We start from the raw sequence: 15490 nt of genomic DNA, 5'->3' as shown, positions 1-15490 counted from the left end.
GGGCTCAAGCATGTGTTCGAACTTTCGGTGGGTGATTTCCAGGCCCTTTCAGCGAGCGTCCTTGGAGTAGTGATGAGAGGTGGACCAGCGGTGGCGATATCATGGGCATTCATTTGTTTCACAGGCAGCACATCATTTCTTGGCGTCGTGTGTTGCGGGTAACCAACAAGTACCGTGTCCTACGTTGGGAGCGGCCGAAATGTACAGACGCCAGATAAACTTATGTTCGGCTACAGGAGAAATAGATCGAGGGATGTCACGTCATCTTTTAAGCGACAGTTCAGTAGCCACAAACACTGGCATTCCGGAAGAATTAGCTCAAGAATTCGGCCTGTTGCATTGCAGATGTGGCGGCTATCAAGAATACCCACCTGTGCAGGCGCCTTAGTCCGATATCTTCATTGATCGGGGCCCATGGTACGCGCAGGTAGTGGTGTCCTCTGTGTGAATTGCTGTTGGGCAATTGCTGGGTTGATCGGCCATTGCATGGAGAATGGACAGCTCGATTTCGTTGTCGACGAAGGGACGGGTGTCACTGATGCGATTGACAGCAAAGGTCAGGCATCTTGAACAAGGGCCAACCGAGCATGCCGCCATTACTAAGCAGCCCTTGCATTAGCCATGAACAGAGCTCAGTCCAATGACTGCTTTGTAAACGAAGGCGACCGCGGTGCCAGAAGGAGTGCCGTGACGTGTCATTAGGCTGACTGAGATTTAGTGTGAAGGCGAGCAGTCATTGTTCGCCGAAGTTGGTGGTCAGGTTGCCACGACTCGTCAACAGTTGAAGTGAAATACTGAATCGTTTGACCATTTCTCCAGACGTGAGAGTCGGTCTTCTGGCTCTGAGACTCTCTCAGCGGCTATCGGTGGCGGACACTAACAGACGCAGGTACGGTTGGCGACTGCGCTAACCACTCGAGTCGCATATCATCTAAGCCATATAGTACCACACAAAGGCAGACTGCGGTAGTCATCGCAGGGACACTGCGCACACAATAAGTCTGGCTCTCGTTTCAGGAGTGCTCAACAAATGACCGGCAATTCGATGCAGCGAATATGACAGTCGCCTTCACCAAATTCCTCCTTGAAAATGAACTGCAGGTGCCGCGTTGTGATATCCCAAGACGCTTCATCAGCGTGGCATTGAGGTCATGGTATGTCAGGGTTGCCGTTGGAGGCTACATTGCGCCAAATGGGCTGCTACGTGACCTCGCCTGGCGACGAACATTTCAGGTTGGCTGCTTGCCTACTTTTTGGCTACTTTTGAGCTTCACTTCTGGTGCATTAATAGCAACGTTTTTCATTGTCTGCATTTAAAATACACTGTTTTCAAGTCGTCCTGTCGTTTCAGCCGAAGTGCACTTGCTTTTCAGTCAGCCCGGTGTGCTGTTTAGTTGTAGGGCCAAAGAAGAAAGCGGTTAGCGTAGGCGTGTGTCTTGGCAGGGTACTACAGAATTTTGCAATTATAATAATACGTGTTGAGATATAATGAGGTTCCTATAAGTCAGTTTCCCTGCTAATTCTCGTTTTCTTATTGTGAATTCAATATAAGAATTTTAGACTCAATTTATTACGACGGGTCCGAAAGGATTCCCATCAAAGCTCAGCGTTCATTGCAGTGCATGGGCGTATGCAGAAATTTTCGGGAGGGGGGTGGGGGGGGCGCACCTATTTGAACAGAAGCGGGGCCGGCCAGGCAGATGTGGTCGAGTGTCACCTTGGGCTCTGTATTACACGGCAAATAATGGCGGGGGGGGGGGGGGGTGGCACAGGCCCGGTGTGCGACTCTGTGTTAGGCTACCGTTGCAGTGCAGCTCTCCCTCCTTCCGTACCGCCTGAAGCCGAACCTGGCAGCTCGGTTTTGTGTCAATCAAGGTTACTTTGTCGGGGACCCACACAACACAATTATGCTCCAAAATTGGTTGAACACCGGTAACATATGCCATAAGTTTTACATTCGCATGCGAACATCGTAAATTTATTTTATTGGCCTTGTTTATTCCTTAACTTGAAATGGTATTGCTCATTGTTTAATATTACTGCGATAGCAATTATATGGACGTTTTCGTCTGATTTTTGCCGTCGCCGTTGCCAACGTCGTCATGCCCCAGATATGAATATGTATGTATATACAAATAAAAGCAACAAAGCAAAATAAATCAGAAGAAAATAAATTCAATGTGCGGTACCGGGATTCTCGGCCACGCGCCACCGGTTGTGTGGTATACTAACGACGAGCTATTTATATACACCATTGAACGCTGGCGGTATGCAGAACGCGGAGGTTCTTCCGCTTGTACAGTATCACCCGTGAGACTGCCCACAGGGCGCACTTGAAAGCAATGCTCCCAGATTTTGCTTCTGTTTGAAAACAGCCCTTGAGACATGCACTAAAAAGTGGCCAATTTCTGCACCCACACGTGATGTGCAACGCCGGCTAACCAATGCGCCGAACGCCGCCGCGCGCCAGGAGACGCGGAGGGGCCACTGCAGGTGCCGCAGTTTTGAATATAACAGAAATATCTAAGAGTGTGGGGTTGTAGCGCACCGCTTAAACACGCATAACTGGGACAGTTGTTTGCGCTTGTCCTGTGTATGCATGTGCGTTCTTTTCGTGAGTCCTTTGCGTTACATGGGCTAGCTGAAAATATCGTGCTGCTTGCTGTTCTTTTTGTGACTTTGTAATTTGTTCGTATCCCCTTCGCTGCTTTGACTTTGTGGCGAAACTGATGTTAATATCTCAACTCATAATACAGCTTCTGTTTCATTTTGCTACAAATTTCGTAATAACAATAAATGGAATGACTTCTTTCGCTAATTTTAACTCGAGATCTCGCTCCTTTTGAAATCCAACCAACGGCCACCCTCAGTCCAGTACATAGTCCAGCTCCTAAGCAAGTGGTCTACGCCTTGTTAACGCAAAAGGGTGGAGGGCCATTGATGTGCCGCCACGTTTCTCTCGATCAAGTGGTGTCTCGGAGGTTAAAACGAGCCTCTACCTCCGGAAATGGTACTCGAGAATTCTTGGGAATAAATCTGGAAAGCTGAAGCCCTGCGGCAACTACAGGCGATGTAATGGTGACGTCGTCCGTGTGAGCTGGGGTGTTCGAGAGAACGTAAAGGTGATGAGAGAGCACTCGCACGTGGGAAGTACTGACTCGACAGTTTCAGAGCTCAAAGTAAAGTGATGCCTACTTACCAGTAAGATTGGGCGAGATGCCAGGCGCTGTGGGAATCGATTTCATGTCAAGCAGTCAGCTAGGATATGCGCGTGCCACATTTGCTGGCTTCCAGCCAATTATTACGATGGGGGGATCGACGACATTGTGTAAATTTAGTAGTTTTATGCCTATCGCGGCCTTACCACGCATATTGGCAACGTTGACACCAAATGGTAGATTATGCTCCAGGGTAACGTCGGCATTGGTGTTACAACACTACGAAGTGGGCGCTCTGGTGCGCAGATGTGCATGTCATGAGCCTCGTTCGTTGGCGCATTCCTGCGAGTAAAAATAACGTGGACTGCAGCTTGTCGAGTCAATAATTGTTGGGGCTTTACGTCCCGAAACCACGATATGATTACGAGGGACGCCGTAGTGGAGGGCTTCTGAAATTTCGGATACCTGGAGTTCTTTACCGTGAACCTAAATGTAAGTACACGGGCCTCAAGCATTTTGGCTCTATCGAAAATGCGGCCGCCGCGGCTGGGATTCGATCCAGCGACCTTCGGGTCAGCAGTCGAGCACCGTTACCACTAGACCACCATGGCGGGGAGCTTGCCGAGTCATTCGAGTAGACATGTCATGTTTAGTATAATATAAGAATGGATAGGCAACAGCGATGGACGTTAGACAAACACCACCACCACAGCTGATGTTAGCAACGGTCACCACTACGGCTCAAGTAATACAATTATGTACAATCTGCACTGCGTGGTTGCTGGCTAAGGGTCGTTGCGCCCCGTTTCTTAGCGTTTCTCTGCTACTATAAAATGACCTACTATAACAAACGGCATGTCTTTCTCTTGCTAATCCACTAAAAATGAATATTAGAATTACCCGCCGGGGTAGCTAAGCACGTAAGGGTCGCGCTACAAAACTTGACGCCCGGGGTTCGATTCCCAGCCACGATGGTTACATTTTGATGAGGGCGAAATAGAATCGCCTGTGTGTTTAAACATCGGTGCGATTGAAGGAAGCCTAGGTAGTCAAAATAATTCCGGAGCCCCCTCCTACTTCGGCGTGTGTTGTAATCACATCACGGGTTGGCACTTGGAAACCGAGTAGTTATTAGTAATATTAGTGTTGTTTTTAAAACGTTCAGAAGTATTTTCGCGGCTCTTGGCCAGCGACATCTGATGAACAGGACCATGTTGTCAGCTCAGGCAGATGACATTCCGGAGTAGGGACGCCGCCCACCTTAGGCAACCGTGCCGACGGCTGGGTTTTCTTTGATAATGTTTTCTCCTCTTCCTCGAATTTCACCTGTGGCGCATACCCAAGTACCAGAGGTCAAGGTGTGCGGGTATGCGGAATGCGTTAAGGTGAGGCCATGGTCTTCATGTACGCGACAGGCTCGTCGTGTTATGTAGGTCGTGACCTGTTGGTCATGTTCCTCACGGACTCATGCCATCATCTCTCAGTATGTGCTACAGTAATTGGGTAAATCCCACTACTCACCACTGGTCCGCTAAAAATAAAGAAGGCAACAGTTGAACGCTGACCATAAATGGGTAGGCGCTACAGAAATTGGGTAAATTCCACTACTCACTGCTGGTTAACTAAGAATGGAGAAGAAAACTAGTCATCAAACAGTTATGTGCCACTGTGCGGCCTATAAGAAACTTATCATCATCGTAAACGGGTATGTGCCACAGAATTCGCGTAAATTCCACTACTCACCAGTGGTGCACTAACAATGAAGTCGGCAACATTTGAATCTTCTTTGTAAGCCTGTGTATAAGAGTGGTATTGTGAAGACGTAATAAAACTCTGCTATCGCCTCAAACTTCAGAAAGACTGTTTGATAAAGAGCGGTGATACAACATATCCTAAAGACGTGCAGAAGATAGAAAGGTGTTACCCTGACGAAGGGAATTCCACTAGCATCGCTAGTTCATCGGTGTCCGCGAAGTGGAGCTGGTTCTAAGTTTTTTCTCATAAGGAACTTCTTTCTCTTTATTTTGCTTTCCATATTTTCATATCAATTATGGCATCGCATCGTGGGGGATACTTATCAGTGTCATCTATAATCCCTACAACATCTACGAAATCAAGGTTTTCGCGTTATTAGATGCGAAGCAGCTTTCGCTCGGGGCTGCGTCCGTCCCTCCATTGGGGTCCGTCCGCTAGACCACTGCGCGTGCGCCAAGTCTCCCCCTCCTCCTCTTCCGGCGCAGGTGGTGCGAGCGATAGCCTCTGATTCTTTTCTCCACTCCCGTTCTCCACTCCTCTGCCGTTCTCTCTCTCTGGCGCAGCTGTGCGCTCGTATATAATACAATGAGCTCGCTGCGTTGCACTCTCCTTCGCAACGGTGCTATGGCGCCGGCGCAATGGCGCCGTTTTCAAAAAATTACGCAATCTCCCACTAAAGGGAATCATGTGTGCTGGCACGCACTAGCACGTTCGGGCCTCTGTCAATGGCTGGGTAAGACGCTGTGGCCTCTCCCTCTTACACTCTCTCAGCAACCTTGTGACGGCGTCGGGAAACGAGATTCTGGAGACGCGCGATGAACGCGTTGTATCCTAGTCAGAATGCTCTGGCACGCGCTAGCGCGTTCGGGCCAATGTAAGGGGCTGGGTAAGACGCTTTGCCCTGTCCCCCTTACACTCTCTCAGAAATCACGTGATGGCGTCGGGGAACGAGATTCTGAAGACGCCCGATGAACTCACGTGTTCCCTTGTGGCGTGCTGCAATAAGAGTTCGGTACGAGTAACAGCAACAGCAACTACAGAGAATTCATGGTGTGCTGCAAGGACGCGTTAACATCGGGCAAGGTGCCCGCGATGAACGGAAGTCGACCCATGCGCTGCTTCGCATCCCCACATGGTTCCCTTTAGTGGGAGATTGTGTAACTTTTTTTCAATGCTGTCGCGACAGTAGCACCGCTGACGCTCTTCGTTGCAACAACATTTTAACGGCTAAAACCCTATATTGGTTTAATCGAAGTATCTTGCAGTATAAACACATAGCAAAACAACTTTCTAGTAATTTCATTCATCCTGAGCTTTTAGTTAATATTAACACGAGCAGGTTTGCGCCTAACAAAAACTTGTTTGCTTGATAAGCTTCATATTAATTATGGTAAATCGCCTTCAAACATATGTGCAATGTCATTATGGTATAATTTACCCACATCACTAAATTCTAAAGCTTCACTAAGAGCAATCAAGGATTCATTAAAATAGTATTTGTTAAGTTTTTAATCTACTTTTTTTAGTTGTACTAGATTTGCTTTTTTTCGTTAGTTGTATTAGATTTGTGTTTTTATATGCAGTATTTATATATCAGATTATTTGTTTCTTTTGTTTCATGCATTTTTGTTTTTCTTTTAGCATGTGCATTCCTATATTTACGTGTTACTGTTCAAAGTGCTGCTAATAATTGTATTAGTTCTTTGCAGCCTTAACCGACGGTCCCGTTGAAGCCTGCGATGGAATCTTGCGATGAAAAATTCCTAAACATGGGGTGTGCGCTGGATACGACGTTTCGACAAGCGGACTGGTGTTCTTCAAGGCTGTATTGCAGTTGCAGTGCAGCCTTTACGTCGCAGCCTTGAAGCTGCAGCTTGAACTTCCGCGTGTAGAAAGTCCGCTTGTATAAACGTTGGCTCCAGCACACGTCCCCTGTTTACGAATTTTTCACCGTGGCAGTCTAGTACTTGGGGCTCTCATGTGTGTATTTCTTGTTTTGCCATTGTCTTGTTATGTCATAATAAACCTGATTAATTGATAGGGTAATTTAATGATTGATTTATTTATTCAAACGCGCGGAAGCTGCCTTGGAATGTAGGACGACCGCCAGGTGCTACCTAGGCATTCAGGCGGGTGTTCGCTGTACATACATACATACATACATACATACATACATACATATATACATACATACATGCATACATACATAATGCATACATACATACATACATACATACATACATACATACATACATACATACATACATACATACATACATACATACATACATACATACATACATACATACATACATACACGCATGCATGCATGCATGCGTACATACATACATACATGCATACACATATCGGAATGTTCGTCGCGGATTCAGATCATTCATAAAGGTTGTGGCAACTACATCGCGGTATTAACAGTTCCACGAAAGCCTGCAGATCTATCTTCTGTGTTTTTTTACAGTTTCGTAGAGTTGCCGGGTTGTATTATACTGGAGAAAAATTTCGAAAAAAGGTCGATCGTATTGGCTTACAAGGCCTTTCTTCTGATTATGGTGGAACTGTAGTGTATTACATGACATTTCTTTACATAGTGTAAGAGATTCGACCCACTTTAAGGATGATCTGTTCCAGGTATGTGTTCCAGGACAAGTCTGTAGGAAAACTATTTTAAGGTATTTTGCCTTGTAGGAACGCAGTTTCGGTTTTACCAGTTTCTGATTCACCGTCGACGTCAGGCAACCAGGAGTGACAATCGTATGCCGCCGGAGGGCATGGTTAAAATAATCTTCGTTTCAGCTTAGAGCCGGAGTCAGAGAGAAATCGAAATGCTTTCGAGTGAGGAGACGGGCTCGTGGGGCCTCATGCCACGCAGTCTATAGTATGTAGCATAATAAATGAAAAAAGTTGCAAAAAGGGATATGCTGGAGCCGACGTTTCGACAAGCGGACATGTCTTCTTCAAAGCTTCAACTGCTTTCCTCAGCGCGAGTGTGTATATGCTTCGTACCTTCTCCTCCAACCAAAACAATAGAGGAGGAGAGGACATCTGCGAAAGTGGAGGTGCGCGAGAAGAGGGGCGGTGTGCTGAACTCTCTGAGTCAAAACGACCGAGGAATCGTACGTGAGAGAAACGCGAGAGTGGTGGGGGGGGGGGGGGAGTGGGGGAATTACACCACAATTTTTGGCACCAGTAAGGGAGCCCCTTTCGCAGAACATATTGCCCTTTCCTCCTCTTTTGTATGCCAACATTTTTATGGGACAGTTACAATTAGAGCTTTTAAAATCATCTCCGGTAACGCCTTCCATGTATCTCTGCTACACAGACGGTAGCCTAATCGAACCATGTTCGCATCGGCTTCTCATTCGCGTGCCAGGCTTCGATTCTTGGCGGACACCTCAACCATGTCGCGAGGAAAGAAATTTCTGTACGCGTAAAAATTCGCCCTTGTGTGCACTCCTAGAATGCATGTCTACAGTAAGCGCAGCTGAGAAGTGCCCACTACGCGGTTATTGAGCGCTTTACTAATTACCGATGTGCCCTCTACGTGTCCGTAAGGCAATAACCGCGCCTACGCAAGAGCAGACCTTGTTGCTGTTGTTGGTGAAGATGATGATTAGTTATGCTCGAGAAATTTGTAAGGAGTGGACCTTTACACAACCCACGTTTTGTACAATTCACATGGTGTGACGACTGATGTGAGTGCGCGCTTCTGCCACACACGATTACATGTGTTCACGCGACTTCTCACGCTACATGGGGCATGTATGGGGTTTCTTCCGAAGCAGCTTCAAGTACTGCTCTTGGTCTGCGATAGAACACTTTTACTGCCAAGCACAAGGCCTGAGTTGGATGCTGGCTCGGTCCCATTACTTTTATTATTTCAAACGCACCGCGATTTTGCACTTACGGAGAAGGCCAAGCCGTCGCTGAGAACTAACGACACCGACAGCGACACCCGAATTTTAGCGACAGGCCTCGTCGCCTATCTTACTAAGTGCTCTTGTGGTTTGTAAAAATGCTGCCGTAACTGCAGGCTTTTGCTTTACCAGCATGAACAATTTCAGGCACTTTTTTCTCGCGCAGATTAAGACAGAACCATGCCAGCGTCGTAATACTCAACGACTTCGATAGCATCAAGAAGTTCTATTCGCGGAAGGAGTTCCTCAACCGTTCCCGGTTCTGGGTAATGCATTGTGATAGGTTTCAAGGTGCCTACATGAAACCCGGCGACTTTCTATATCGGCACACGTGATATTTAAAATATTTAAGAGGCTGGACGTATACCAGTTTGGGTCCCATCTGATGTTTATTGAAGCGAACTTTTCTTGCTTGATGGTTTCTCCTCATGCCTGAATACTGTTATTTCTTATATTCTCGTAGATCTTGGAACCATGAATGGTGATACCTGGAAGCTCAACCGACGATTCTGCATGCACACCCTCCGAGATTTCGGCATGGGCAAGTCCTACGCAATGAAAGACATCGTGGTTAGTTTATGCCGCTTACGACAGATGAAAGTACCGAATTACTAACGATTTCTTCGTGTTTAGCCTCGCCAGCATCCACGAATAAATGAATCTCCCTTTTATATTTCCTATGAAGTGACTGTGAAGTGGAGATAATCGTTACGCAGCATTTCCATTACTTCGGGCTAGTTGCATGTCGCGCCATTTCACAGCGGCCAGTGCACACCCCCGTAACAGTATGCTAACTGCACGTGAACGATAAAATGTAATAAGTAATGCAGTTTATAATATTCACTCACAGTGCACGTGTGCATCTGCAAGCACTTCCAAAATTTTTGAAAGAAAGCTTTTTGGAAAAAGAGCATGAAAAATTTCTGGGGTTTAACGTCCCAAACCACGATATGATAATGAGAAGCGAAGTAAGAGACGCTTTTGTTTAATCTGCATCTAAATCTACAAAAAAGGCAATTTGTTTAAGAAGCAAGCTGTTTCATCGACCGGACGTGAGTGACTGTCTAAATATCTAAATTACATAGTTAATAAACTCAAACTGTTCAGCTTTTTAATTAGTGAAGTCTGACGGTTATTGCCTATATCGAGGGTGTACCCATGGAGACGACGATGCAGTGTCAATTTCCAAACAAAGAAAGCTGTCTATAACAAACCTAGCGGGTATGTGACAAGCAGCTTTTATCAAGTATATGCCACTGAAACTGGGCAAGCCCCACTACCAAACTCCGCTCCTCTAAAAGAATACAGCGAGATCCACACCTCAGCAACATGGCAACAGCCGACCTGGCAAGCAAGCTCAACTACATGGCGAACACAGATTGAGTTCTTACTTCATCTTCTTGCTTCTTGCTCTTGTGTTTCTTTCTTTGCTTCTTTCTTCATCTCTTTCTATATATCCTTCTTCTTTCTTGATTCGTTCCTTTCTCTTCGTCTCCTTTTTTTATTTTGGCCTCTCTCCTTCTTCCCCTTCTCCTAACCCTCGCGCCACTCATCTTCACGCTCACTTCTTTCGCACCCGTTGCTGTGCTAAACTGTACATGGTTCTGGTATGGTATACCCTCTCCCCTCCTTTTTTATCTTCTTTCCCTCCTCCTCACCCTACCGTCAGTCGTCCTCACCCTCTCTTCCCTTTACCATTACTTGCTAAATTAAACTATACAAGGCTATGCGATGTCTCCCCTCTCCTTTCCTCCTTTTCTTGCCTATGCTCACGTCACTCCTCTTCACCCTCATTTCCTTTTCCGAGCCCCTTCCTATAACATACCATGCATGGCTATGCTATACTGGGAGCTGGTTGGCACATGCCAAACTATAGTATACAATGGTACGCCATGCTTTAACCAGTCCCCTTGTCACGGATTCGGGTGGTTGTGGGTGATGGACTCGGCCAAGACTCGTTTAACACCAAAACACATTTATTACGCGAAACACACGGCACTCCAAAGTATATATAGATTCACAGAAATACAATAAAACAAACTTAAACTATAATAAACTATTTAACTAAACAGCTCCACTCATAGTCTGCTTCAGTCTCAGAACAACTAAAACATCGGATTGGCCTTACTTGGCATTGCTGATGACATGGTACATAACCAATGTCCAGTCTGTCGTCGTTCCCGTCGGGCCATCTGTCGTGGCTCCTGATGTCTCCACAAACTTGGTGTCAACTCTGCAGCTCGACGCAGCAGCCGTCGCCTGTACACAAGCAGGTTGTCGTAGCGCTGGCCTCACTGCTAGGGCCGTTAGGCCTAACGTCGTCTTCCGCTGCTTCATTCGGCGTGGCGTTCCACCGCTGACGTTGCGCTCCGGGGATTGCCTTCGGCGGCCTGCTGCAGAAGGGGGCTTGCGTCAGGAACGCTGGTACATGCGGTGCGCTGTAGCTGCATCTCCGAGGAGTCTTGCTCGAACGCCGTCTCGTTCGCCGGCAGCACCTCGGGACGCCCGCGTCACCAGCCGCACACCCTAACGCCCGTCGCTCCCGTCGCCAGGGCGCAGGCTGGCGATGCAACCTTCTGCTGCCGAGTCCACCCAGATAAACCCAGCTCACTCCGCTTCGCGTTCTTTCACGGCTCGGTTCACGTGCCACAAGCTCTAGAATTTTTCCACGCACACGCTTGTGCCGACGCGAACACTTCGTCGTCTTTCTGCCTCCCAGGGGCTCTTACTCGTGACACCCCTTCTCTTTTCCTTCCTCATCACCCTCACTTCCCTTTCTCACCCCTTCCTATAATATACTGTGCTATGAGGTGCTTGGCACATACCCGCTTTCTGTGGCGCCGGAATTACCCCAAGCGTATACAGCTCCGCTGTTAAACAGCGTAGCGGGTGTGCGCCAAGGAGCTTAGGCGGGTATGTGCCAATGAAATTGCGCAAGCCCCGCAACTCACCTCCTCCGGTTCACAGAAAAAAATTACAACACTTCCAACTGTTCGCGAGGGAAGACCAGCAAAGCTATGAAAGCCTTCAGAGGACGAGGCGTCGCACGAGTAGTTGGCCTCACTTGCCCGATTGTCGTCGGTGGCATAGACTCGGCGGCCACGCGCACACTCACGACGCTGGTCGTGCCGGCGGTTCCCCGTTTGCCAGTGCTTTTAGAATGTGTGTAAAGCGTCCTACCCATGGCGAGTACAATGAGCAACCTTCGGAGGTACATTCGGAGGATTCCCTCCGAATACAATGAGCAACATTCGGAGAGGCATTCGGAGGATTCCCTCATGATACATATTCTGCAAAATTCAGTTTCCTGATGTGGCTAGCATTATGTCTACTTACATCTTCAATGTCTACTCGTTTTTAAATTTCCTTGGCTCGATGAATGATGTCCAACACAACAACTGCGTATTTCCGTCAGTAAACCGATCTGCGGTAGCCAACAAGCGGTAGCCAACATCAATTGCCAGCTGAACAGGCAGAATGTGATGACAACTCGTTTCGACGTTCGTGCCTCGGCTGTTTCGTTCATAAGCTTCGGTTCATACGGGCACAAAAGGATGGTTTCTTTAATAAGCACTTCACACGTTGCAACTGAATACGGCTGATATGTGGCCCTAAATTACGGTATATCATAAAGTATTTTGCAAGTTATCTCAAGCCATTCGTTCGTACTGCGTTAACGTTTGTATGAATGTCGTTCACATTCACATAGGTGACTTTTTATTACTAGCTTACTCTTGTTAACTAAATCATCATTGTCTGCAGAAACATTTCGCACATCTCTGACTGTTCGGAACTCACTCTGATCTTGCTTTTGTCCATACGTAAACGGCAGCTGGCCCTCCCGTCATAGCTCGCACTACGTCATGCCGACCACATCTGCCGGCTTTCCAGACATCTGTACATCTTTACAACGAAAACAGCCTTCTTCACACCTTCAAACTAAAAGAAGAGGTTGAATAAGGCATTCTAGAATGGCTTAAATATTGGGCCATAGAGCAAGTCTTCTGCCGCCATAAAGACCGCTTTCTGAAACTGCTCGTGTCAACCGTACATTGTGAGAAACTGGTATAGGGTGGCCAATGACAGTTCAGCCATTAAGCAGCATTCTTGTGAACGCCAAAAACTTCAGTGACTTCAGCAAATCATTCCGACTTAACCACATTCCAATGTCTTCAAATTCGAATTTTTTAAATATTATCGACGCATGACACTTAAATATGCGTGTTTTCCACGCGCATGCTATCCTTTTTTCCATTACGATGCATATTGTTTGCGGCATTCGGTGCATACAGCACTGATCTACCTGTTTTGCTATGCCGGTCAATGATTGCTACATCATTTTTATGGAAGACTGGCAGAATTTCTGCATTCGAATTTTCTTGTGGCATGGTGCTAGAAAAATGTTCTTAGTTTCTGGGCAGTCCAGCAGACCCGTGAAGCGGCGGACAGGCGAGGCCTTGATGTCTCGACGTGGGAGACCTGAGCCCAGGTCGTTAATCCACAGGACATTTAGCAAACATTTTTCCATTCATTCATGAAGTGTCACCGGCACCTCATCCTTTCATTCGTTTACACTTTCTCTTCTCCTTTCTTAATGCGCAACGCACTTACACAGGTACGTTTTGGCGTTTCGCTTATTTTCCGTAGTCACGTGCTATATATTTTCATGTTACAGGCAGCGGTCCTAACATGAATATTTTTCTGACGTCTTCGTGCTGTTCCGGAGTGGCTACCTAAACACAGATATCTTAAGCGCATTCGTATCAAATTTCAGACTTTACACGCCCTCCATTCGAATGACACGAAGGACACAATCGTTCCCGCGAGATGTGTGAGCCGCCCTCGTTTGTTTGTAATGGCCAAATCCCGAAAGGCGCCGATTGAAAGGTTACTTTCACTCGATAGTCGACTACGCAACGTTTACGCGATGCGTTTGTTGTGCTAGCAATACCGCTCAATAAGGTAAACCTACGTTCGCGTCAAATTCTAGGTGATTCACGCAATACTTTCTTATTCGCAGGAGGAGTTCCAGTGGGCCTGCAATCAGATCGCTAAGGCAGAAGGGGAAGCCATTGCCTTATACGACTACATCACGGCTTGCGCCTACAACAATATATTGGCCATAATCTTCGGACGCCGCTTTCCGTACGACCATCCCGCGTGCGCCGATATCAACCGGCTTGTCAATGGCTGGCTGGCAGCTGTGCGATTCAGCCGCCGCGATCTGTATAATCCAGGCTTCGTCACGGCGATTACGAAGAGAGTTCGCGGCACAACAGTCAACCTCGCCAGACGCAAAGTGGACGACTTGGGTCGCTACATTTAGTGAGTACAAATGCAGGAGGCGTTCAGTCTTGTTGTTCCTGTCCGCAGTCAGTGTCGTGCTGAAGTTCAACCAAGCCTGCAAAAGGGCGAAAAGGGCAATGAAGCTTAGATTAATCAGTAAATTACCTTTCGACAATAGTAAAAGAAGCACGTCCTATCGCTATGTAGTTCTCCGTAGGCCATTAACGACAACAGTGAAAGAAATGTCTCGACATGGCCTTGAATTTTGCGATCTTTTGAACAAGTTCCAGTCACTGACATAGTGAATGTGAAAAAAAGCATCAAATATGTTTCAGTACCCCCACGGCGGGTTTCAAAACGTCTTTTGCGTATTTTTTACTTTGAGTTGGTCATTCAGCACAACTTCTTTATCACCATTTTACCTGGCCAGGCAAATTTTCGTCGAACTTCAAGCTTGTATATTCCTAAAATGTTTTGACTAGGAGTGCGAGAATATTCAAGACTTCTTATACGAATCACTTATTTCCCTCATTCGAAGCATACTCGATTCGAAAAACGCCTATTAGATATTTCCCAAATGTTCGGCGAGGGCAGAATTTGCGGTTCAGAAAACAAATATTCATTCAAATTCAAATATTCGCTCAATTTATGTCTTGCCAATACTACACATTCTTATTTTAACACGATAACTCTAAAGAGCTCGTTTCGCAGATAATGCGATGTCGGCGTCGGTGTCGCTGTCATTGTGAGCGAAAAATCGACGATGTCTGTGTGCGTAAAGTTGAGATAGATGCAAACAACATTTTCAGTGGCAAGCAGGTGTTCTACCAATAAGCCCCGCCACTACTTGAAACTGATTCTGAAAAAAAAAAAAACCTATACGACTGTCATGTAGAGCAAGCAGCCTTTCTATCGCATATAATATTGGTAGAAACGTATAGTCGCACCAGGCATGGAAGCATGTTAATCACGCAACCAGTGTGAAGTTCAATGGCCCGCCCGTTACACTGCGCTCTAGCATAATGAATTGCCATCTTCAGCAACAATATCGACAAAGTGTGCAGGTGCGTGTGCTGCCTTACGGACGCGCTTTGGCTACTTCGCCAATTCGGAAAAGAAAGAATTTTGGCGTACTTAGCACTTCGCAACTGTATCTGCAGATGCTACGATAGTTTGAAACGACCAATTTGAGGCTTACAGACGTTCCTTTCCGTGTGGCACGGTTGAAGGGCCCATCGAGAAGTGAAGCCAGGCGAGCGAATGAGAAGGCGAGGCGATTAGAGCCCGATTATGCAATCGTATTCTCCTCTTGAAGGCGAACCTCAAGCGTCAACCACGTTTTTTAGATGCGAAGCAGCT

General features: G+C 46.8%; 1 protein-coding gene across 1 annotated transcript in view; it reads left to right on the top strand.

Moving 5' to 3' along the window:
- LOC119374879 (cytochrome P450 2C23-like) overlaps nucleotides 1–15490 on the top strand; it is a 41882-nt gene that overhangs the window by 4660 nt on the left and 21732 nt on the right. The window contains exons 2-3 of the mRNA XM_049411070.1: nucleotides 9309–9415; nucleotides 13866–14170. Of these exons, the coding sequence (XP_049267027.1) occupies nucleotides 9309–9415; nucleotides 13866–14170 (412 nt within the window). The remainder of the gene's footprint in view (nucleotides 1–9308; nucleotides 9416–13865; nucleotides 14171–15490) is intronic.

The sequence above is a fragment of the Rhipicephalus sanguineus genome, chromosome 11 (genome assembly GCF_013339695.2).
Source record: "Rhipicephalus sanguineus isolate Rsan-2018 chromosome 11, BIME_Rsan_1.4, whole genome shotgun sequence".
Classification (NCBI taxonomy): domain Eukaryota; kingdom Metazoa; phylum Arthropoda; class Arachnida; order Ixodida; family Ixodidae; genus Rhipicephalus; species Rhipicephalus sanguineus.
Note: the sequence above shows the minus strand (reverse complement) of the source record. Positions and strands in the feature narration are given on the sequence as shown.